General features: G+C 41.7%; 1 protein-coding gene across 1 annotated transcript; it reads right to left on the bottom strand.

The window, feature by feature from the left end:
• Positions 1–362: 362 nt before the first annotated feature.
• ATOH1 (atonal bHLH transcription factor 1) lies at positions 363–2,535 on the bottom strand. The gene has a single exon (XM_057729816.1). The coding sequence runs from the start codon at positions 2,407–2,409 to the stop codon at positions 1,348–1,350; it is 1,062 nt and encodes a 353-aa protein (XP_057585799.1). The 5' UTR covers positions 2,410–2,535; the 3' UTR covers positions 363–1,347.
• Between the last annotated feature and the right edge of the window lie 24,187 nt (positions 2,536–26,722).

Genomic DNA, 26,722 nt, shown 5'->3' with positions numbered 1-26,722 from the left:
ATAGCTAATCCCTGTGAAGTTCACTACTCCTGGCTAGATCCTAGGAGACCTCAAACCCCTTGCAGAGGTTGTTGGGGATGGGAATAAGGAAGCATGGAAAGATCCTGGAGAGATTCTAGAGGCAAAATTGTATTGCAAATTTGGGAAAGATTTTATCTCACAATTTAATTATTAACTTAGGCGCTTTTCTATACACGATTTCTGGTACTACTTGAAGCCACAAGGTTTATAACGGAATTTTTCTTCAAAACGCTTGGGTCACATAAATTTGCATTTAATGGAAGACAGGTCAAATTTTCAAGGTCATTCTAAACTGTTTTTAATGCTTATATTAGAATGAAATAAGTAAATGACAAATAGAAGTTATTTTCACGTTTATTTTTATCATTTGCAAAAGGAATACATAAAACAATGGCAGTTGGCTTTGCTAAATTAAAATAAAATGATCTCGAGTAGAAAACGTAAAAAAAAAACACGAATCAAGATAAGTAGAAATGGTAGCAAACACTCAATAATAAATAAGTTTTCTAATATTAACAAAATAAAATTGACCAAATGCCTTTGACACTGCTAGACGTGGTTTTTTATTTAATTTTTTAAGCAAACATTTGCAAAGAGCTTAAAGATAATAAGTGGCCATGTTTAAAAAACAAAAACAAAACTGGTCTGCAATTGGCAGTTGAGTTTGTCCCAGAGCCGCAGCAGTAGCGGCTGATAAAGTGCGTGCGCCAAGTTTCCTAAAAGACGCCAAGGTTCTCGCGGTCCGATATACATACTGGGTATGTTTGTACAATATATAAACCTCAAAGTTCCTTGTTTTCTAACAATTCCATAGTCAAAAGTTATTCACTTTGGAAGCATTAACTTTGCGTTTCATAATGCATTTTGGGAGACAACCTCGGAATACTCACTTTCCCACACGTGAGTGCGCGCAACACACAGGGGTGGATGCCCAAGGGCATAAAATAAATCAAACACAAACCAGCGACAAAGAAGATGCGACGTTTTAGCAGCGTATTGGCAGTAGGGAACTAGAATAATGATGCTATGTATGAGTACATATAATTATACCTTATCTATCTACGGGGGAACAGAATGTGGGAGGAAAGAACACAACTTTAACAGCAAGCTTTCACTGAGCAATATGGATGATAGAAAGTTTGGAATAGCTGCGGCTTTTGCAAACTATCAAATGTAGCTGCCATCTGAAGCCAAGTCGTTGCTAAACAACGACCATCGCTTAGCAAAATTTAAAAGGGTGCGGGGATCTTTAACCGCGGGCCTTTCCGCGCACTGGGAAAGGGTGATTTTGTTTCTGTCTCAGTTTTCCGGGTTTCTGTCACCTTCCTAACTTGCCTCATCCGAGTCACTGTAATGGGAATGGGGGGAAAACTCCCCGTCGCTTCTGTGGGACCGGGGCGAAGTTTTGCTACTTTCCTCCTGCACTGGCTGCAGGATGCCCCCAGGCAGCGAAGGCGGCAAGTTCTTTTGCGCCATCATCGCCGTCAGGGCGCTGTCCTCGAAAGTTGAGAAGTGCAGAGCTTCCAGCTGCACCGAGTATCCTCCGGCGGAGGCCGGGGCCGAAAAGCGAGTCCGGCAGCTTCCGGGAGGGGTCGGCCGCTGGCCGCCTCCGGAGGCTGGCGGTGTCCCCCCTGCGGTCGCGGCGCCCGCGCCTGCTTCGTAGGGGACGGCGGAGCGAAGGTGGTGGTGGTCGCTCTTGCATGATGCTGGCGGCGGCGGCGGCGGCTGGTCCCCGCCGCTGGGCGTTTGAAGCAGCTCGGACAAGGCGTTGATGTAGATCTGGGCCATCTGCAGGGTCTCGTACTTGGACAGCTTCTTGTCGTTGTTGAAGGACGGGATAACGTTGCGAAGCTGGTCAAAGGCGTGGTTCAGCCCGTGCATCCTGCGTCTCTCCCTGGCGTTGGCCGCCAGCCTCCTTTGCTTCTGCACCCCGTTCACCTGTTTGCTGGAAGGGGCGCGCTGGCGGCTGCAGCCCAGCTCCTCTACCACCACCCCGCCTTTCAGCTTGCACAGCTGTTCCCGCACTTTCACCGGCCCCGGGCTCTTGCTGCTGCCACCGCCGCCGCTCCTTCTCACCAGCTCCCCCCGGCCGTCCGCCTCGTCCCGGGGCGCTGCGGCCTCGGAGGAACCCAGCTCTGGGGAATGGAGCAAGTACTGGGCGGCGCGTGCCGTGCAGATGCCCTGCAAAGTGGGAGCCAGCCAGGCGCGTGGGTCGGTGCTGTCCAGAAGGGACAGCTCGGCCGGGTAGACCGGATGCTCTCTCGTCTGCAGGGTCGCAGGTGGCTGTGGTGGCGGCGGCTGCTGGAGGTGGTGCGGCTGGGGATGGCGATGGTGGTCCCCCAACTCCTTCACTTCAGCCCACTCTTCTGCGTGCAGCAGGCGGGACATCGCACTGCAGAAACTCGGAGGCACAGGGTCGGAGGAGGTACTAGCAAACAAGCTCAACAAAAAACCCTTCCTGTGTCTCTACTGCAATGTCTTATTTTTTTTTCCTCCTCGACCTCCCCCACCCACTCGGAGATCACACACCAGGTCGCGTGCAACGAAGCTTCTCCGGTTGCTGAAGGCGCTGCGCCCCTTTAAAAAGCGGCACGCGCCAGTGTGTCTCCCCCCGCTCCTCTCCCAGCCCCCTCCTCGCGCCGGTCGCGTGTCTGCTCAGCCAATGGAGGGCGCGGGCAGGCGCGTGCGAACAGCCAATCAAAGAGTTTTTACACCCGGAGAAAAGTTCTTCCTCACTAAGCGCTTGGGCGCCGGCTCTAGGGTGGGTGGGTGGGTGGGTGTGTGTGTGTGTGTGTGTGTGTGTGTGGGTGTGTGTGTGTGTGTGTGTGTGTGTGTGTGTGTGTGTGTGTTTCCTTCCCTGCCCCTTTCTTTTAAGTTCGTAAATTCATATGTTAATTGCGGGTTGTAATTTGACTCCGGCGTTGTATCAGCCCCGCCAGCGGCCAGGGTGCGGGAGCGGATGCGGAGCGTACTCTTGGCTGCAGCCCGAGCCGACTCTGCTCAGAAGTGCGCGGCTGCGGGCTGGCGAGCGGCTCCAGGCGAGGCTGGGCGCGCTTGGCGCGACGAGGGCACTCGGGGAGAGCAGAGAAATCCGCCTGCCCTTTGCTGTCTGTCTTCAGGCTGGGATCGCAGCTCCTACCGTTTGTGCCTACAGATTTAAAATCTCCCATATATAATATGACATATGCATACATGTATATGCATGCATGTAATACATGTACGTATATATAAATCTTTCATAATATATGTGTTCATAGATATATAATTGCTAAATGACGTCCACCATTTAAAATCAGTTAGATTTTTTTTTTTTAATGCTGTCAGTACGTTTCTCATCTCTCGCTCTAGGTCGACTTTATGTAGTCTTTTTCTTAATGGAAAGTAAAGCTCTGGTACAGTTATAGATCCAAATTCCAGACTCCTCCGTCCCCAAATCCCCACCGTCCCCTTTTCCCAGCACCCTGCGGTCAACTAGGATTGTAATCTGCAGAAAACTCTTCGCTGAGTCGTTTTAGGGCAGGGATATTTTACAGTTTCAGCAGCCACAGTACGACTCCTTACTAAATGCGGAGCAAGGGGAGGGTGTCCAAAGGAAAATGAAGGGCGCCTCCGTTCCGGGCAACATCTGAACACTCTCAAGGTACAGAAGCCGGAGTTACCTACCCTTCTGACTCAGGACCCCCAGGTTTAATAAGGCGCGAGGCCTCTCCGTCAAACACCGAGAAACCACAGCCTAACTCACTCCACCCCAGATCTGTTCGATTAGGGTGTGCTCTTCCCCACCTTCAGCCCCCGCCCCGGCCCCTCGCGGAGGCCGCCGGCAGGAGCGCTGAAACCCGGGAGGTCCTGGGCGAAGCTGGGACGCGGTCTCCCAGGTGAGCTCCACCCTCCCGCAGCGCCTGCGGGGGCCTCGGGTAGTCACAGCAAAAAGCCAATCAGAAACGCCCTGGCCCGAGGCACGCCCCTGCTTGTGCCTCACCCTGCTCCACCTCCGGGTGCTCTCGAGCACCTCACCTGTGGCGCGCCAGTGGCACGCAACCAGCTGGTACCAGTGCTGCCGTCTACTTTAGCGGTGGCTGTCGTCCCTAAAGGAGTCTCGTTCTGTGGAAAAGATGGTGAAAAGAAACCTCTCAGCAGAGAGAGCTCCGTAGAACCTGGTTTTGCAGTGCCCGGAAACGACTGAAAGTTGTTCTCGCTAGTATTCACAGGGACTTGATCTAATCTGCCATTTAGAACTCCTTGGACAAAAGAATCTGTGGGACTAGACTGGATTTAGTTTTAGATAGATAGATGATAGATAGATAGATGATAGATAGATAGATAGGGAAGATACATATATATATCTTCTATAGCTTTATGGAGAGAGAGTGTGTGTGTGTGTGTGTGTGTGTGTGTGTGTGTGGTTTATGGTGAAATATATTCCTTTTGCCCTGAGAATAAACAGGAAGCTCTTTTTCTTGGCTTTCCCTTTTCTTTCCTTCTTTTCCATCAGGTGGGCAGAGGAAGCTGGGCATCTGAGCTGGGGGTGGGAACATGGGGCCCAGTGCATGGGATTGGAGCCTGAGTAGCACGAACAGGGTGCCTCTGCAGAGGCCTGGTGTCATGGGATGTCAAATACTATGTAATGTGAGAGTCTGCAGGGGCTGGGTGGTGGCAGCAGCGGCGGAGAATAGGGTATGGCAGTTTAAGCAGAAAGAGGAGGGCTTCTCTGTGCATGGACAGCTAGATTAGTTACATACAGAAGGACTAATGAAAAAAGTAAGCATTTGAGGAAAACAGGAGTAAGGTTTCTCACTGTCAGAGAAGAGAGTTACAAATATGAAAATGGACAAAGCTGTAGTGTTGAATTTGAAGTGGAGATTTTGATATGAATTTATGGTTTTTGATAGGTATAAATAGATGATATAGGAATAAACATAGATATAAATGTGGAGTGTGTGTGTGTTCCTACATATATTCCCTAGCTTTTTTGATTCTCAGGGCTCGGGTTCAGCAATGAACATATCTAGCCATCAGATTTTAGTTTCCAAATACATTGCCCACTAAAAAGATCCAGGGTTCCTGGAAAAATAGGCTAATGCCAGGGATGCTAGCAATGTTAATTTCCTGACTTTGATGGCTTTATTGTGGTCTACAAGAGGAGAGAATGTTTGCCTTTTTAGGGAATACTCACTAAAATATTCAGCTCATTCTCAAATAGTTTAGTAAAAAACTTCCTTTTTTGTGTGCTTGCAACTTTTCTGTAAGTTTGAGATTGTCTCGAATAAAACAAACCAAATATCACATTTAGTTTGTTCTTTGCATGTCTAGAGTTACCCATTCATGTCTAGCCAAGCATCATACAAGTGTTGAGGCCTGTAGTTATTGCTGAAACTTTAAGTTAAATGTTTTCTGCCCACCCACAGTAGAGTATGTATCCAGTGGGTTTATGAATTCTCAGGTTTTAATGACTATTCAATTCATAAGAAGTCAAAAAATAGTTCTCAAGAGGTGCCAAAAATTGAATGTTAACTTGAAATGCATTCTTCTATAGGTTATTTAAAATAAAAATTTCAAACTCATAATGAATTCTCCTAAGCAGTGTTCTGATCAGGTTACAAACACAAAAATAAAATCAATCAATGAACCAACCAAACAACCCCCCCGAACCCTCAAAAGTATTATTTTCGCCATTGTTTGTGAAACAATGGCAATTATGAGACAGAATTAAGCATTTGTCCTAACTTTCCTATGTGAATGGTATTTCAGAGTAATCAGATGGCCTTGCTTTAGTTCATCAGGAAAACTTCTTTTCAGAATAATTCCATCCAATAACGATAGAAGAAATAAAAGACAGAAAAATCAATATTTGCAACGCCCAATGAAAAATTTTATTTAAGGAATCATTAACAATGGATGAAACAGATCAAAGTTTGTTTGACAATGGAGGGATCAGTCTGTCACCACTGGAACCCACTCATCAATCTTGGCATCATTTAGAGTAGAAGACACTGATGATATGTGCTGCCTGATTTTTCATGCATTATGAAGTACTGACTCCTATGAAGTATTCTTGAAAAGAAGAGAATGAATCTGAATTTAAAATATGGGCATGTTAAGTTAAATGGCTCCACAAGAATGCAAAAAGACAAACCCATATCATGTAACATTCTGTAGAACAAACGTTCAGTTTCACCAAGTCTGTGACATGAAGAAAGAAGGAGGAAGGTGAGGAAGGATTGCTCTTGATTAAGATAGCCTCAAAATATAGCACCAAAAGGAATGTGTGGACCTTGTTTGGATTTGGATTCGATAGTAAAAGGATCATTTTTTTATTTGACAGTTGATGAAATGTGAATATAAATTCAGCATTATGTGATACCAATGTTATTGTTAATTTTTTTTAGGTATGATAAAGGCAATGTGGTCTTCTAAAAAGCTGTCCATACCTTCAGGTCACCTTTAGATAGATACAAGGAGGAAATAACGTGTTTATGATTTGCTTTGAAGTACTTTATCAGCAAGATCAACACTATTAAAAAGGAAAAATGAAGCAAATGTACAAAAATCTTGATAACCACTAGATATGGGTAATATAAAGATTCATGAGACCATTAGCTCTACTTGCACATGAAAATTTTCGTAATAAAAACTTGTTAAAAATTCAGTGGCATCTCACTGTATCATATATCAACCACATAGTTCAGCATTTAAATTCCCAGTTATCTGGTCCTAACCTAGGTTTCTAGACTGAGGTTTCATTATTTCTTTTGCACAGTTTCTCATATTGTATTTCAAGGATCATCTATGTGCATACAAATCACTTGGGATAGTTATTAAAAAGATAGATTCCTGGGCCCCTACTAAATCTACCAAATCAGCTTTGTGGAAGGGACCCAGGACTTGTATTTCAAATAAGCACCCCAAGAGGTGTTCCACTTTGAGAACTATTTTTCCAGTTTTTCCTGTACTCTATTCAGTTATTTTATAGTTCTCAGAACTTGTAATTTCTGTCACCACAAATATGCTAATCCAGACACCTATTATCCAGTCCTACTTACTAAAATGCAACCTAAGTTTTAAAGTCTAGACTAAATGCTTCCTTCTCTAAGAATTCTTCTCTTATTCCCTCCTGAACCACCATTTATCCTTCAGCAAGGAGGTGAAAGCACAGTGTCTTTGGGTCTACTTACTACACTAATGGCTTGTTAGAGAAGCTCAAAGTTGCATTTGTTATAGTTCCTAAATTTTCTTAAGGTTCATTGACCACCAGGAACTGTAAACTCCTTCACAATTTTATAGTATCTGTATCAATTATCTATTGCTGCATAATAAATTCCCCCCAAACTTAGTGGTTTAAACAGCGAAGATTTACTACATCACAGTTTCTGTGGGTAAGAGATTCTGGAGCTGCTTACTTGGGTGTTTCTGGCTCATGGTTTCTCAAGAGGTTTTAGCCGAGGTGTCAGCTCAGGTTTTAGTATCTGAAGGCTTGACTGGGACTGGAGGAGCCATGTCCCAGATGGTCTATTCACATGGCTGGAGAGTTAGCGCTGGCTGTTGGCAAAAGGCCTGAGTTTCTTGCCCTGTGGATCTTTCCATACGGCTGTTCGAGTGTCCTATGGCATATGGGCACCTTGCTTATCCAGAGGAAATGATTCAAGGGAGCAAGATACAAGCTGTACTTATCTTTCAGACCTACATTCAGAAGACACACTTTGTCATTTTTACCATACTCTAGTTATTAGAAGTGAGTTACTACGTCAAGACCACACCTAATGATAGTGCAATTAGGCCTGGAAGTATGAAGCACGTATGGCACACAATTTATAAATAGTAACATTTGATACTTTTTATCGTAAATTCGCTATAGCCATTGATTCTCACAGAATACCGTCATTGATTTTTGCCATTCTTGTATTTTGCATTGGTTTCATTGATGAAAAAATACAGCTCCTACATGGATGATGATTGATATTTTCATTTACAGTTAATGAATGAGATGAAAGTGAAATGAGGACGTGTATTGGAATTGACTTGAGAGTTAATGACATGAGAAACCTTTTTGCTGACTAGGATAATGATTTTCAAATACATATACAAGGAAGAATATGTGCGCGATTTTTTTTTATTCCTGATTATTTGCTATTCACAGTGCAATGGCTACAGACATTGACAATGTTTTAAGTTTAATCTGCAATTTTAACATTTTCTCTATCACTTTGTCCAGACAATCAGGAAAACAATAAGTTAAGCCTTGATTTTGACATTTGCCTATTTCTGTTTGTGTAAATTCTCCTGTTGCTGAATCAAATGGACATTGTTGTCCATTGACCATATCTTAATTGATCTCCTCTTCAAATTTTAACATAGTTAAAAACAATCTTCTAAATTTTCTTTTCTCTTGACTTGGGGACACTATATTCTTGTCCCTTATTTCCCCCTACTTCTCAGGTTGTTCCTTCTTAATTTCTCTTAAGGAAATTTTCCCCCTCTAGTTGGTTTGGTACCATGCTTTCATTTCCTTACTCTACATATATCATCTATATGCCAATCACTACCAAATTCTTTTCTATCGTCAGGTCCTTTTTTCAATGGTTTCCATTGCTCTTAAAATAAACACAAACGTCAACAAGCAACACTAATCTGGGGAATCAGGGAATGTTTCCTAAAGAAGTAAGACCTGAAAGTTGAATAGTGGGTAGCTAAAGAAAGAGAGAAGGACGAAGAGCTATGATAACAACAAGGTCAAGAACAGCGATAGTAACAAAGGATCCTTGACCATGGAATGCATGGCCCTGCTTTACTGGGCCTTCCCTATCTCTTTCGCCTCTCCTCTCCTTCTCTCCTACTCTCCTATGATGCTGTAGCCAATTGGTCTTTTCTTCGCTCGTATGGACCAAACATCTTCCCATCTCAGGGCTTCACACAGCTGTCTACTATACTCCTCCTTTCCTGCCCTGCTCCTCTTTGTCTAGCTACCTCCTGTTCAATTTTTAGGTCTTACTTTCTAGGGAAGCATTTTCTGATCCCTCAGGATAGGGTTGGTTCCCTATTTTACATTTTTATGGTACCTTGTATTTGTTTCCTTCAGTATTGAAAATCATTATCAAACAACTGTTAGTGTACCTGTTTATTTAATGTTGATCTCCCCTCTGTCACCCCCTGTCCCTGCCAGTGAGGCTATTCTGTTCAGCATCGGGGCAGCTGAAAAAAGACGCTGGCTGACTTTCAGTGGATGAGTCATTTATATCACCTGGTTGTCCTGTTCCCCTGTGGTAGTTGGTCTCTGGTGGCACTGGTACAGGACATAAAGACCTGCACACTTGGTGGTCACTCCTGTAGGTCCAACTACATGATATCCTCCTCATAGCTTCTTGTCTCCATTCTTCCAGTCTTACTCACTACAAGTCCCTGATTAGCCGCCACTGTCCGGGAATCTGTGTGTATACTTACCTTAGGCCATTCTTTTCTTCATTGAAAGCTGATGGTAAAGTGAGCCACGCAGGACTTCCCCTCAACACATCTTTCAGGGCTTCTTGGAGATTATCTCGTGCAACAGCAGCCTATTTTCAACTTGCAAACGTGTCGAGTCACCCTATCCATGAACCAGGCTTCAGTTTTTCCTTCTTCGTTCGCTGTTCCTTTTCTGTTAGGTCACTAAAGTTGAGACATTGATGTAACCGAGTAATGTAAGGATCTGGGACGTCTGTTCATATAGCTTACTTATGGTCTCTTGAACTTGCTTGGGTCTGATCCAGAATGTACTATTTCCACAATATGATGGATGGCTATTATGCACTCTCCCGAACACCCCCCACCCCCGCCAAACTTGTGACTAATGTGATATCCAGATCAAGATGAGTAGCCCCCATTGCACAGTTACTTAATATCCCTTGGTTAGGAGTTCAGTCTCTACTAAAGTCCAGTAGCATCCAGGATCTATTTGGAATGGTGACCAGTTCTCTGCTTCCGATTGCATAGCCTTGTTCCAAGTCCATAGGCTTAGCCCTTAGAGCCCTGTGACTCCTGTCCTGGGGCTTGCTTTTACAAGCAACTTTAAATGGCAACCTTATGTTCCACAAAGACCTCTAGCACCATGGGATCTGCTGAATCACATGATCTCAGGGACAGGGATGCTTGTTCCACAACTTTACTCTGCTGCAAAACTCCACTCAAAACCGCTTGCTTCTGAATCAACTGTCAATTGATAAATAAGTCAAAGTTGCTTTTCTAAACGTGGCATGTTCTCTCTGCAAAATCCGAAAAGAACTACCAGGCATTATGCTTTTCTTAGTGATAAAAGGTGCGAGGAGTAATACCTTGCCCGTTTCTTTGGGCGTATCTTAGCATGTCGCAAACTTCTGAAATTCTAAAACCATCATCAATTTGGCGGGATCCTGGATCTTTATAATGTGCCTCACAAGGGCACTTCTTATAAAGCTACTTTCTGCTCCCCAGCTCCAATTTAACTGATGTCGTTAGTAAAATGGACCACTATGAGGTTCTGCAGAAGTTCCAGGGAAACAAGGTCCCTATATCACAAGAATGTTAACATGACACTGGGTCAAGATTATGAATATATTGTTATTCATGCTAAGTGAATGTGTACTGCTTCTTATCATCCTTCCTGGTAAATCCTCTGGATCAATAGCCACTTAATAAGTCAACAATTGCCTGGCAGCTGAGATTAGGGCTCCCACTCGGTTAGGTTCACAGTAGTCTACTGTCATCTGCTGTGATCCATCTGATTTTTGCACGTGTTGGAGTGGCCAATTAAATAGGGATGTGATGGAGATCACTCCTCCATCATCTGGTGGTGCACACCTTTGAGAGCGATACTGCATCTCCGCAGTTCCACTCAGTGTGCGATAATTTTCTGATTTACTATCTTGGGAGGAATATACTTTCAGAGGCTTTCACTTAGCCTCTTCTGCCACTGTGGCCTTTAATCCAAGGTTTAGGGAGCAAAAGTGAGGTTTATGACAGTTGCGAAAAATATCCATCTAACATGCACTTAGGAAGTGGAGAAATGACCACAGTCTTTGTACTCATGGAATCCCTCTCAGGTTAACTTGGGCAGCTTCTATTTACCCACCTGGCTTTGAAATGCTCCCACTGTAACGAAGATCTATGGTAGCGTTCTGGTTCTCCTGGTGTCAGCATCAGCTCACATGCTTTATTCAGCAAAACCTTTAATGTTCTGTGCATTTTTCTTTCTTCGGTATGTTATGCTGTGATTCCCAGGTTTAGGTTCATTTAAAAAGGACCTATTTCTTAGTTTAGGTCCATTTTCAAAATAATTGGAGGATACTTCAGGGAGGAACTGGTATCCCTTTCCATTGATCAGCTTAAACTTGCCCAAGTGTAGGAACTAGGAAAAGATAAGTGATTTTTTTTTTTTTTAATTTTCATGTCTGGTATCAATCTTTGACATACCTACTTTTGGCCTTTTCTGTTATACAGATTGAGCAATGCTATTGTTAGCTACCTATATTCATTTTCTATTATTAATACAACAAGTGTTTCGGTCAGAGTTATCCAGGGAAGCAGAATCAATAGGAGAGTCTATATATACTTATGTATATAAAGAAATTTGGCTCGTGAGTTTGTGAGAGATGACAAGTCTGAAATCTGTAGAGCAAGCCAGCAGGCTGGAAACTCAGGCCAGAGTTCATGCTATGGGCTTGAGGCAGAATTTCTTCTTCTCTGGAAAACCTCCATTTTCGTTCTTCAGGCCTCCAACTAATTGGATGAGGCCCATTGCATTATTGAAGGCAATCTCTTTCACTTAAAGGACTAGAAACTGATCGTAGATATTAACAAAATACCTTCAGGACACCACCTAGATTAGCATTTGATTGAATAACTGGGTAGGATAGCCTCGCCAAACTGATACATACAACTAACCATCACAAGTTAGTTGTACACACAAACACAGTGGCTTAAAACTATACAAATGTATTACTTTAGAGTTCTGGAAGTTAGGTGTTTGAAATCAGTTCTACTGGGCCCAAGTCAAGATGTCAAGTAGGGCCATACTCTTTCTCAAGCCTCTAGGGGAGAACCTATTTCCTTGCCTTTTTGGTTTCTAGAAGCTGCCCACACATCTTAGCTCATGGCCTTTTTCGCCATCTTCAAAGCTGGCATCATAGCGTCTTTAAATCTTTCTCTCTGACCTCTGCTTCTGTTGTCACATCTTATTTGATTCTGACTCCTGACTCCTTTACCTTATGAAGAACCTTGATATTATTCTGGGCACACCCAGAGTAATCCAGCATAATCGCCCCATCCTAAGATTCTTACTTTAATCACGTTACAAGTCCCTTTTGCCATGTAAGGTAATGTATTCACAGGTTCCAGGAAATTATGATGTGGACCTCTTTGGAGGGACCGTTATTCATCCTACCAAAACTATCCACCTATTGTGTCCCTGGAAACACTGTGGTCTATTAGCTGTTGCTACAGATCCCTGGGGGTCAGAGTCCCCAATTTCCACCCTGGCTTTGCTTCCCAGTATAGAAATTACACCCACCTTGACTTTGACAGTTAAGGGCATCCCTTGGCCTCTACTATTGCAGAATCCTCTCATTTTGTTGCCACTGAGGAGCTCATTCTGTGGCAGCATTCCTGAGGGTACACCCCAGCTTGAACAGGACAGATCCACTGCATTTTCTCAACACTGCATTATTGCCACGTTAGCACTTTCCTTTTTGATTTAGTGAAGGGAGTTTCTTTTTGGGTTTCCTGGGAAACACAGTCAATCAATGAATTCTCTGGTCTTAAGCATTAAATCCATTCAAGTTTATCCTCCTCTCTAAGCCTTTCCCCCTCTCTTAAAACTGTGATGAAACCGTTCTGGCATTTCCACCTCATTTACTATAAATCAATACTTCTTCCAAGTTTAAGAAATCCATCCCAGCATAATATTTGGACTTCTAGGACATAAAATCCTGAGTTATGGGAGGATTGTAGAAATTTTGGTGTATTGTTCCTTTGCTTCCAAAATAAGAACAGTACTTCCCCAGGTGGGCCATGCTGAGACTTGACCTTAATTTTATGCCTACAAACTATGAGAAAGGTGGGGCCAATCTTGATGAAGGCAAGTAATATCTTGTGAGTCATCTAACTCTTGTGAGGTCTCTGAATGGTCTCCAGGTGAGGGGAGTTGGCTATTCTTGAATAAAAGAACGTGGGTCACTTGAGGAGGCCTAGATGTTGCAGCTGAACGTGGGGATCAGACGTCTCCATTTCATCCTCCGTTTCTCACTTCTCTCTCCAGGCCTCAAGTTTAGCAGAGAAAATTTGCCAGGGATGTGTAGTAAACCTTTTCTGCAATTCTGCTACTCTCACAATCAGGCCTGATATTCAGCCTGTACTGGCAGTAAGTGTGGGTGTCATAGAGATTTTGTGGATTTTACATTGTGTCCTGAGTTGGGGATCGGCTGACTTGAGCCCACCCTTTTCTTTCAGTGAAGTAGCCATGGTACTTCCCCTGCCATATCTGCAGGCTTTTATGGCAACTACAGTCACCGTCTCTCTCAAATGGTAGAGACATCGCACAAGCTCAGTGTCTCCTTGTTCTCCTGCATCCTGTTCCAACTCATCACAGATGACACTCTTACTAATAGCAAATCTACAGCATGCCAGAGGTCATCACAACCCACTTATCACTAACAATGCACTCTTTGCTGCTATCTGGCCAGTGAATGATTCAATCCCAGAAACCTATCTGAGGTTATGCTTCCTAGACCATTTCCAGTATGAATTATTTTAGTTTGGATTCTCCCAAAAGTAGATTCCTAGACAAGAATTCACATTGTGGTAGGATGGGTATTTGCTTTTAAATTATTTGTTAAATTATTCATAATTTATGTCTGTTTTATGTATTTGCTGGTGTACATGCTATATTTTTCAATTAATTTCTTAAATCTCTCCTTGTCCTACATGACAGAATAAATTCCAGATGCATTAAAAGTTAAATATAAAAATGGGAAATTTTAAGCATATAAGCATATCTAGAAGGTAATGTAAGTAAGTGTTTTACTGATATCAGGCTAAGTAAGCATTCTATGCATAAAATCATTGGCAGATTAAATAACTAATGAAATAATTTAAGATGTTAAATTAACTATTTTAATAATAAAAAAGTTCCACAAACTATAGTACATAAAAACTGAAAGCACATTTTCCACATACAAAAATCATAAAAGTTAAAAGCAAATGATAAATTGGAAAAATATTTGCAATAAATTTTACACACAGTGAGTTAATAGACATAATATAAAAAGGAATTACTAAACTTGATAAGAAAATGACTAGTTCCTGATAGAAAAACAGCCAAAAGATAAGAGCAGGTAGTTCGTGACAGAGCAGTAAAAATGGCCCATAAAGATGAAAAACATATTCAACCAGGAAATGCAAATTAGAAAGTTTCAGTTAATTGTTTCACATTGAACACACAGATACCCTCCTCAAACATCATTCTTATGACACAAAATGTATAACCCGCAAGACAAAGAGAATAGCTAAAGAGACAATAACAAATGAAAGATGTCAACTAACTTTGCAAAATGGACACAGACAGACAAGAGATCATTGATTTAGCAGAATTGAGAAAGCCTATACCTTAGTCTGCAGGGAAAGCCAAGAAGAAGATCACTTCCTGCCCTAGTTCCCAGATGTGAAGTGGCTGGAGGCACTGGGTATCTCTGAAGGCAGGGTTGAGGGAAGGGCTGTTGGAGGAGAGACATTAACGTGCTGTGCTATTGGTGTGCACGCAAGTCGGGGCATCTCTATGTTTCTAAGGCCTTTTTATCACCTCTTTTCATTCTAAATTGAGCTCCCGCCCCTTATAGAGTAGTAAATAGTAATGACCCCTTCATTTTCTCCTGTGGAAGCTTCCAAAATATCTTCATCCGTATGCCTGTTACTGGGACAATTTTTGTATCTGTTTGAAAGACAGTATCCCTGGATGCACTACACACATGATAAGGCTGCAATAATGACACCCTTGGCACCACTTGAATGTAAATCTCAGAAAGCCTCTTTAAGGGGAAGTTTCTGAGTTATGATTCTGATAATCAGTTTGATTTAGGAAAACATAGTAACAGTTCTCCGGGAGATTTTGTGAGGAAAACAACTTTCCCGAATTTATTCAATGCATATATATTGAGCACTCTTTATGTGTACAAAACAAAACAACACAACACAATGCAACAAGGTAAATAAATGTATTACTTGACTCTTGCTAAAACCTGCAAGGGCTTCCAAATTCTCTTAGGCTAAAGACCACGTTCCTTAGTGTGGTGTCTAAAACTGTAGGTTGGTTTCTCCCCACCTCTAGGTCTCTCCTCCCACCCTTCCCACCTTTGCTTTCAGGGCTTTGGTCTCTTGGACCTGTTTTCAGTTCATTCAGCCACATTGGCTCTTAGTTCTTAGGGAGCTTTGCTTTCTCTCACTGAAGGATGCTTGCTGGTCTCTCTGCCTGACATGTTCGGGCCTCCCCACCTCAATACCCCAAACTTTTACGTTCTTACTTTAGCACAAGCTCTTTACCTCTTCTTGTAAACCTTCTAAACTAGGTCAGGTTTCTTTGTCATATGGTCTCACTGTATCTTATTCCTTTCCTTTAGGGAATTAATCTCAGTTGATAACTACATATTCACTGGTATGACTATTGGTTTAATGTCTTTCTGTGATCCTGGAGTGTGAAATCCATGATTTTGCTATGTGATGTCCACCGCTTAACACAGTGTCTGGAAGGTGGATGGCACTCCATCTACATAAATTGAAGGAAAGAATGCCTTCAAGGAGTTTAACTTTACCAGTTCCTTCAAAGAACGATTTAGGTGCTGCCAAATTTTCATCTAGTAAAACAATAGTATTCTCTACATAGATTTTCAGCTTACAGAAATTTAGTTTTGTCTGTAGGGGAGATGGGAAATTTGGGAATATATTCCCACTAGGGGCTGCTGTGACAGAGATGGTCTTACATCTTCCTGGTGTGATCTGTATATATTTTGTTTGAAATAAATTTTATTAAGTAGAACTGCTGCTTGTTTGGCTTGGTCATTCTAGAATATTGATAGTAACCATTGGTATCTGGTTCAGATACTAACAGGTAACTGCCAGCTTTGCAGAGTTCTTTATAAATTTTGGACTTTATAAAGACCATGTAAAGATTCAATAGAGAAGAACTGAACTCACCCAAAAGGTAAGAACCAATTGCAAATTTACTAGGCAGTCCATTTCAGCGTAACTATGTACGCACCATCCTGGAAAAGACACACAGGGAAGCTCCTCTGTAGTAACTTCCAGTCTCTCATGCTAGGGAGCTTGTGATCTTTCTCATGGTACCATCGGATTACCGTCTTCACTCTCAACCCGAGGGCTGTAATCCACCAGCTTCCTTTATTTCCCACACTTATGCATGCCTTACCAAACTCAGTAAGAACAACTCTTCTTAAAATATCAGCCTTTGTTGCCAATAGGGAGAGAGTTCTTAGTCTGTTTGAAAGTGTTCAGAGTTCAGTCTCTACAGAAACGTCTCTGTGCCTGCGCCCCACCATTGTGTCTACTGGCTGGGTTCCATCCACTGCTGGTACTTCTAATGTGAGTCTCTGAAAAGCCTGGCATTCCTGCCAGCAATAGGGAGTGGCTGGTCTCTGCATTCAGATACCTCTTTCTGCAAAATGTTGCCTGCATTTTTCTTTTCTACCCCGTGTGTCTGTCTCACTTGGCAGTGTCTGCATCCCGATGTGGCAGTGAGAGAACTGTACTTTTGACAGGAGTCCCATTTGCAGATGAAGGTTAAAATGGAATGCTCAAGGTGTGTCACTATCAAACATCCCCTTGCTACCCTTGCCTGCATCCCCAGGCTACCCTTGCTTTGTGTTTAGCTAAACTTGTTTCTAGCTCACTTACATGTAATCTGTGAGGGAATACCTTTTCTTTTTCACCTAGCTTTGGACAGGCAAAGGCAGAAAAACTATTAAAGTAATTCATTTTTACTACCAATTTTAATCACCGAAGAAGGAATTAGAATTAAACCAGGGGAATTACTTATTGGCAAATTTTTATTGATAAAATAATTAATCAAAGATTTACGAAAAAATTAAAAATCTCTGAAAAAGAAAATTATGTCAACCAAGATCATGCAAGATATGTCGGTGGGTGAGAGAGGGTTTTCTATTTGGGCTTGGCTATGTAAGTGACATCAGTGATACCGAGGATTTTACTTCTGAAAAAGAAACTAGGATGTCACATTGCAACCCATAAGAAAGGCTACTGTAAGACAAACATCACGTGGCTGTAGGTGACTCCATTTCCTGCCCAGTCGTATTTGTCTTGATACCTATTCCAACATCTTAATCTGCTTCCCAATTTGGATAAGTCTATTCTTCTTTCTCAGTTACCATGACCCAAAGATCATCTTATTTCATATGCTTGGTCTGTCATTTCAGCAACAGCTTTTCTTCCTGGCTTGAGCCTGCTCTTTGCTGGGTCCTTTGGCTCAGTGCCTCTGACTTTGGGTGGCTGGTACTCTGAGTCTCCCTGGCTCCCTTCCCATAACAAGTGGTGACTGTAAACTATAAAACACTGTTTTAATTGTTTTTGATTTTTTTTAAAGTCTTAAAATGAAATTTTAATGTTATAGCCTTAAGAAAAGACTTGTGAATTTCTCAGTTCACTGACTTGGTACATTAGATTCAGCTCTTCTGACATATAGCTAGGAGGAGACTGTGAATTATTTTCCACTCCATTTTAAAATATTTTGGAAACTGACACAATCAATATTTTCTCTAAAATCCTCTCTCCTTGCCCTGGGAACCTGAGGAATGGGTTATAGTTGAAATTCTCTATTAAGTCTTAAGATCTTACTTCAGAGCTTCTGGGATGCCAATCCTATCTGATCTTTTGGTATATAAGATCATAATTGTCTTCACTCAAGAGATCTTTTGTAGAAACTTTATGCTATTACTGGTGGTACATGCTAATATGTTATTAGTTTTCGAGAAGTTGGTATATTCTATGTAGAAAGACAATTTTTTTTTTTTTTTTTTTACCTTAGAGGATTGTTGAGTATAAATGGCTCCATAGATACTCTGTTTAAACTTCTACTCAGGACCAAAATAGAGTCAGTATTTCAACCTGGGATAGACTACTCCAGTGAGACTGGACTCAAATTAGATCAGCCAATCCAAAATCCATTTTGAATCACCAGAACTGGAAGGCCAGGCTAGGGCTTGGCCATGTGGGTAGGATAGGAAACATGGGTGGGATTCCTCATTGATGTGTGTGTGTGTGTGTGTGTGTGTGTGTAAGTGGGATATATGAGACTTATAAGCCAGGAACACAGCTTATCACAGGACTGTTAGACAGACAAGGACTAGACAAGTCGAAATCAGAGAGATCAGAGCCAGGTTGGACTGAGGGATAAAGTGTGCTTAAAGAAGGAATGTGTCGCCAAATCTTTGCTATGAATATGAATGTCTAGAATTTTCCTGGCCCAACTATAATAGGTCAGGCAGTCAGGGGTGGCTTGTGTTTTATTTAATTGGGTCCGTGTCTCCTTGTAACCAAGCCTTCTTGCTACCCTAGGAGGGATGATCTCTGCTGGAGTGGCTGGTGATTCCTTTGGTAGCCAAAGCCCAGGTGACTCCCTGAATCACTGCTGTCTGGTTGGTCCTCTGGGGCCAAGAGGGGGTTCTCTGCAATGGCCTTGCATCAAGAGGGCTGACTAGTGTCCAGGTCTAGTGATGTGTTAATGGTGGAATGTCTGTATGGCAATAGGGCCCTGGCTTTGGTCCTCTAGATTATATCATTGACATCTTGTGAGGCATCAGAATTCTTACACTGAAGCCAGATATCCAGGAGGGCACATACTTCATCTTCTTTGTACCATTCACTTGCATGAAGGCAGTAAGAATGCCTGCTTCTGGTAAATTATAATACTGTACTTGGTATGGAGGAGGAAGAACCCATGGAAAATGGGGTGATTAAAAATAACAAAGTTACAAAGTGCTTTCACATACATTTTCACTTGAGTCTCACAACAACCCTGTGAGGTAGGTATAGTATATAATGCTTTCAATTTTATTTTGCAAAGAAAGACACCAAAGACTAGAGAGCTTAAGTGATTGCCCACAGTCACGATAAGTGCCAGGACCCAAACTCGAAGCCACATCTTCCAACTTCACAGCTTGATTCCACTTGGGAGCAGCTACAACCGGAGGGCTACCAGTTGGATGACATAACGGGGAAGGCGCTTAGTAAATGAGCACCTAACCTGTTTAAAAGTCAGGCGGTTTAGAAATAACACATTAGTAACCAGAATCCATACGACCACCACTTGCAGGGGTTGCCCCGGGGACTGCTGCTTGTTGGCTTGAATCTTGTGGGTTGCTTTGGCATATTAGAAGACCATCTGAGTCAACCTGGGTAACTAGGAGCTTCCTAGGTGGTCAAAGATCAGAGATGAGGGAATTCTCAGGGCCATCATCCCACTGCTATAGCACGCACCATTCTGTTTAATTATCTGAGTTCCCCATTAGAATGTAAACTTCTTAGGAGCAAACACTGTCACATATTCATCACTGTATACTCAGACTTTAATACAGTTCTGGGCACATAATAGATCCTCAATAAAAATTGTCTGAATTCACCAAGGATTGAGATGTTTCATGGGATGCTTCCATGCTTTACTTGTAAGAGATTGATTTGCCTGGAGGAGGTATTATAGATGAATGTGGAACTGGGTATAGGGAAAACTCAGTTATTTTGATGGCGGGTAGTATACACAGGCACTGCTATTCCAGGGTGTAATTTCACGATCCAAGTGATCTTTTTCTACAGTGACAAATTTACTAGATGTGGATTCAGACTGGTAGCTCTACGTTAGTCAGGTTTCCATGCAGAATGTAGGTTTTGATGGGCACTGGGGGTGAAGGCAATGCTTCTTGTCGCGGTTCATTTTGGTAAATATGAAGATAATATTGTTTTAGTAATATGGAGAGAGCTCTGTGATAAAATTCTCCAAAGATGATAAATCACAATCACCAGTGGCTAAATAAAAGTTGGGAGAGGCCTCTGTCTTTCTGGTTCAGTTCTGCCAAGGCACATTCTCCTCGGTCCTGCACGTCTGTCTTCTTGACAAGTGGCCATCAGAAGTCCCAAGACCCACGGTTTAGACGGTGTCGAACCTCGAACAGGTAGAAGCTGGAGGACAGAGCTTCCGTGGTCCAGACTTGGACCTCAGCGTGAGTGCTCCTGACCGGGACACGTAGGCAAGAAGCCCACTGCACAGAAGCACCCCTCCGAGACGAACGGGCCGGCTCCTGTGGGACCCACGACCTGTGGCTGAAAGCAGCAGTCACGTTGTTGCTCTTCTACGAGTGGATTACAGAAAAGATTTGTGGGTGTCACAGCCTGGTGAGTTCACCTTCCTTGAACTGAGTGAGAATTTCTAACTTAGGATATAATACATCAGCTCACCAGTTTTGGGCACTCAGGATCAAGTGGGTGGGACAGAGATCGGCAGCCCTGGTGCTGCTAGAGGTTATGGGTCATCCAGAGGTCCTCCCAGTTGTGATGACTGGTGCAGGCCATGACTAGATGCCTGGCTTCTCCAGGTACTGGCGCCAAGTTTCAAACATGGCCTTAATGGCCAAGAACTCCTTCTTTCAGATGTTGTGGTTTCATTCTGCAGGGATGAAGCCTGCGGGAAAACAAAGCATAAGGTCACATCAAGATTGATTTCAGATAGAGTCTGGCTTTCCATTGACCTATCGCTGCTTATAAGGCATTGGCTCCACTTTAAAAGTCCATCGTAAACAAAGTGGCGCATGACGACAGCCACTGCCGACCTCACAAGACTTCATACATTTTCTGGACCCCAGGCAGCCATAAGAAAGCAGAGCGTATTGCCTGCTGGTTCCATAGAATCTGTTTCAGGGAGGGCCTTGGAGTTCACCCAGATCTGGATTAGGTCACATTGGTAGCTTACACTGGACAAGGCCTCAGATATCTTCACCAGAAAATAAAGTCAGCATTGCCCTCAAATGGAGAGTCAGTAGAGTTTTCTACCAAAGTTGGTCTTGATACACTTTCACGTGCAATACCCTGGAACCTGTCTCCTTAGATCTTGAATCTCTGATCTTGACTTTTAATTATAGTTTCATACCATGCATAAGCATTAAAACACTAACAATTAATGATAAATATGTAAATCCTATTAAAGTTGTAACCTCTAATCAAATTTGAGGTTGTTAAACGCATTTTAGTCAACCCATTTAAATATATGCTCTTAAACAAGGAACTTCCATCTTTCTTGAAACCCAAGGGGTAAACCTCATAATGCAGCCATTAAATAACAGAATCATAAAAATTTAGATCAACAGCAAGAGCCTTGAACCTAGGTACAAACTGGGAAGCTTGGCTTTGGCCAGCTTCCGAGTGATCAGTGTGATCCTTCCTCTGTGTTCTTGTTAGAATTTGTGCCCAGATTTTTTGTTTAATGAAATCTTTGCTCATGTTATAGAATTTAGAGAAGAGTAAGTGTTTCTTAAAATTATTAGTGGATTGTTAGCACTTACCAGTTAATGGAATTAAATAACCAGTTATTTCAGCAATGCAAATGGTCTGACTGAGCTAAAAATAGAAATCAGCTCAAAGATTTTAGAACAGGGGTTCCCAACCCCCAGGCCGCAGACTGGTACCTGTCCGCTGGGCTGTTAGGAACTGGGCCCCACAGCGGAAGCCAGCAAAGCACTCATTTGCAGCTCCCCTTCACTCCTCATCACTCGCCTGAACACCTCCAAACGCCCCCCCACCCCCCACCCCCACCCTCACCAAATTCGTGGAAAAACTGTCTTCCACAAAACCATCTGTTGTCAAAACTATTGGGGACCATTGCTTTAGAAGACATTTTCCAAAGTGAGCTCTGTGAACACTAATTCCAAGAAATGGGTTTTGTCATTTAGCAGACTTGGGGAACACTGCTTAATATCTACCTCTTTTGAAGACTTAAATTATACACATTTTAAAGACTCTAGGAAGTCTTGTAGTATATAATCTTTTTCAACTCTGTTTAACTCAGTACGTTCCCCAAAATTTTTATGTGTAGTTAAGTTTTTAAGTAATATTTAATAATTTACTAGTATTAGCACTTTCTAGAACTGGTGCTACACAGAACAAATTTTAGTGAATACTGAACTAGCAAGTACTATATACATTTTCCCCATCAGAAATAAATCAATTAGCCAATTACGAATTATTTGTTATTACAATTATCTTAGAATCAAGCTGGGTTCTTTGGACAATAGGAAATGCACTTGTTTAAAACATGAATTCTGCCCCTAATAGGCTTAGAATCTGATTAGGGAGATGAGTCTATCACACACAGAACAATATAAAACACCCAAAAAGTCCATATAAACAAGCACTAAGTTAAATAATGCAGATTAATAGATACAATAGTTCTAGGGAGGTGAATCAAATATTGGAATAATGAAGGAAGAAATCGTGGCAAAGATGCGACTGGTGTTCTGTGGGGACAGCTAGAATTTTGACAGGTTGAGGAGAGCTTTACCTAAGGGCAAAAATACAAACTTTGAGGGCCCTGTGTCTCCTAGAAGCATGAAGTAGTGTAGCAAACAATACTTTATTACACCATAACCGTTTAATTCTAAGATATCTTGAGGCCTTCCCACTCAAGGACAGAATGTTATAGAGCAATATAATTAAAAAAAATTTCTCCTATACTGCTTTAGAGTTCTTACATGGTATATTATTATGAGCTGTTTAATTGTCTATTGTCTGTGCTAATCTAATTGATAACAGAGAGAATATTTTATTTATTTGCGTATGCTTAGAAACCAGTATCTTTGCATCCCTAGCATCTGGTCCACAGTAGGCCCTCAAATGTTTTTTGACTATGTGAGGGAATCAATGAAAAAATTATATGGCAGAAAGTTGTTTATACAAAACTAGATGTTGCATCAGGCAATAATGAGTAGAATTAGAATGTATAGACTCCTGAAAACTAGGCAGAGGAGTAGGAAAGAGGAAATCAATAAAGATTTTTAACAGAGGTGGACAGAAAGCATTATTTATGAGAAATCAAGCTGTCGGTGATATACAGGCTGGACTGAGGTAGAAATGAACCAGGGGATCAACTGAAATTATTGTTAAAGCAAACTAGTTACAAGGTCTAGAACCAAAGCTCTAAGAGTGTAAGGGAAAAAGGCACAAATGCCAAGCAGATGGGTCTCTGAAGCTGGCTGATAGGAAAGATCAAGAAGTATGAGTGAAAAAAAATTTTTAAGTATTTTAATAGCTAAAATTTATCGATTGACTATTACAGGTTATAGCAGGCACTTGGATTTAGTATCTAATGCAATCTCGTTTGTTCCCTGCAATAATTCTATGAGACGAGAATGATTATCATCTCCGTTTTACTGATAAGAAAATAGACGAGACAGGTTCAGAGATTCATTCAAAGTTCCGCTGTTAGAAAGCAGCGGAGTCAGGACTGGAAGGAGGCCCAGCCCACCTCAGAGCTTGTGTTCTTAGCCTTAGTCTCCTCTGGAGAGGGCGTAGACATCTGCTCTTCGGACAGATAGAAACAATAGAAGGAAAGAGATGGGTTTTAGATACTTGAGATTTGAGATGATCATGAAAGATGTCATTGGAAAAGACTCACACTGTATTTCCAACAGCTTGGATCTTGATTTAATAAATAACCAGCTTTTCACACGGCCTATTCATGTATCGTTTGAACTGTAGCCGCATCAGTCATGTGGAGGAAGACGTGCCCCCGTGGGGACAGGACGTCTCAGGAAGCCAGGGCATGCCTAGGGAGGGCACACCTGAGACGCTGGCCTGGACTTCCCACCCGAAGACGAGCGGCTGCCGGCTAAGAGCGCCGCAACAGCCAGGGGGCGCCATGGGGAACAAGCCTGAGCTCCCGGCTTGCTATGCCTGCAGTTACAGTCAGTTATTTGACCTGCAGGATTCTGAGGGCCGCACAGAGGCAGCGAGGCCCTTTTTTTCCTTTCCACTTTGACAAACTCATGGAGGCTCTAGTAACTGTTCGCCTTGGAAACATCACACACAACCCCTGGTGGGCTGTGGTGTTTGTGATGTGGTGGGTGTAGTGTTTTCGGTTGTTTTTGTTTTTAATCTTTAGGAAAGTCTTCTGTCTGCCTCTCTTGCTCGCGTTTTCTCTCAAGACAGTCTTTCTGGATAATTCATTGCAGAAATGAGAGAGGAATCATATAATTTTATTTTGATATTACTGGTATATCAGAGCAGGGCACAATTGCCTCCAACTCTGAATTGTTTGAAATTTTCAATGATTTTATTTGCTTAAGAAAATCGAAGAAAACTGAAGCAGAGAAAGAGTCTATGAATGTGTTGAAAAGATCGCTGTAGGTCTGACGGCATGTTCCGCCCCATGTAAACAGGGCACGGGGATTCTACCTTTTCATTCCCAGCTGCTGGCTGACTGAAACCCTTTGTTCAAGTGAGGCGGTCGGAGCCGTGCTTGGCGTTATCCACTAAGAAATCCTGACAGACTCACCTACATGTGCTTATGACCTTTTGCGAATGTCTTTTAGAAAACAGTTTAGTTTTTATAATGAACACCAATTAACAAAAGCAACATATGATAATTATTATACTATACTGACAGTGTACAAGTCATCTAAAGCCATTCAAGTAATACAAACACAGTAAAGCAGAAATTAGAAAGTCTCGAGTAAGCACAAAATAAAATAACTATCATAATATTGGTAGATACACACTGGTATTCAATTGATTTGTGTTAGGAAACCAATATCAGCAGATATATTATAACTTCTTATGCATTGGAAACAGTCTTGAACCTACTATTTGTAACAGTCATTCTTGATAACAAAAACTTTTAGTGAAGTTCTAAATGTGTCCTTTATGTAGTTTCTAAACTTACTAATAAGTAGTCTTCTTACTAGTAAGAAGTCTTTCCGATAGTATTCTCTCTGTTTTTCAAGTTTATCTTTTCCCATTCACTGTTAATTTACTTACCTCTGAACCAGCAACATTTAAAGGCCATTCCATTGCAGGACTAAGTGCCGTCAGACCTGACATTACATTTTCTATCCATAGAAAATTTGTGCAGACATTCAAGATCATGATTCCAGTGGGACAGTAAAATTTGTTGGAAAGATTTATCAACTGGAAATACTTTTAAAGAACACCAAGAGTCAGAATTTAAGGGCATAAATTTCAAAGATGGAATTAGTATAGACTCAGAAAATATTTCTCTTATTCCTTCACTTTTTTGGACCATTTACATTTTAATTGTTTTTTATTTGTCATACAGAAACTATCTTGTTGCAGGGATTTAATCAAGAGTTTTGACCATGAAATATTAAACACTTACAAAATATTCCAAGTAGAAATGGAAAATTTTACATGCTTTAGGATAACAAGTACAGAAGGTACAGTATAAATACTGCAGCAAAGATGTTAAAGCAATGCACAATTAGAAGATTTCCATATAAACATTATGGATTAGTTAAAACCATGGCAAATTTATTTCCTTGGGACTTTGGTAATTTGTGTTTTTAAATGGTTTCTTTTCTTCTCTTTTTTTTAATTCGTGTGAGGTAACAGTAATACCTCATGAAATCTGTTCCTTTTTATGTACAATACACATCACACACACACACACACACACAACACACACACACACACACACACACACACACAGAGTCAAAGTCAATGGCAGTGGGTGGTTTATGTCAGGGCTGGTTTTGATGCCCCTCTCCCGGAATAAGATAAATGTAAGTGATGAAGAGCTCCTGGGGTTGGTTGAACTCATTTTGTATTCAACACTCTGCCTGGCCCCTTTCTCATCTCTTTCTCCCTCTCTTTGTATGTTCAAGCCTACTTGAGTTTCTTTTTTCTTTTGTAGAACTTGGTTCTTTTGATGTGTTTCAGGGCACGCCCTGTGGCAAAGAGAACTTCCCAGGAATCGGAAACATCAGCACACAGGTCTGAAACAGCCACTGTGTAAGAGCCAGAAAGATTCAGGCCCAGAAGCTGGGTTTTCTCTCTCCAAAAATGCATCAAAACACATAAGAGGAGGGCAAACACACATAACAATCTACAGATGTGATTTTAAAGGGACACGTACAAGGAAATTTAACTTTGAAGTATGCATTCGGTGAGATTTTTAACCTGGATTGAGCCCATGAGAGTAATTTAACCTGAGATATGTCTATAAGCATTTGCATATTTGCTAGTTTAACCAGATTTCCCCTGTAATTATAAATTAGCTTGTTTTGTTTCACTGCTGTTATAGCATCAATGTATCTGAGATTTTTCAAGGCACATGGTTCTATTAAAGATGATGTGAGTGCAGTGCTTTAACTCTGTTTATGAAGTAGAAAGAAATGCTGCTGTAAGTATTGTAAAATTGCTGTTAGAAAGCACCGTCTCTATTAGTAATAGAAAGTCTAGATAGAAGGAGTTAATTATTTTACATCCCATCAGTATTTCTACTTTCATAAATTAAAAAGATTTAATGTGTTATGTTTTACTTAAAATAGCTCTGTTTACTCACATATTATACTTTATGTGGCAAATCTTTCAGGACTATGTCACTGAATTAGAACTTGGAACTGAAAATTAAAAAAAACAAAACAAAACAGAATATAAGGAAAAACAGTGCAGTTTA

The sequence above is a fragment of the Hippopotamus amphibius genome, chromosome 3, assembly GCF_030028045.1.
Source record: "Hippopotamus amphibius kiboko isolate mHipAmp2 chromosome 3, mHipAmp2.hap2, whole genome shotgun sequence".
NCBI lineage: Eukaryota > Metazoa > Chordata > Mammalia > Artiodactyla > Hippopotamidae > Hippopotamus > Hippopotamus amphibius.
Note: the sequence above shows the minus strand (reverse complement) of the source record. Positions and strands in the feature narration are given on the sequence as shown.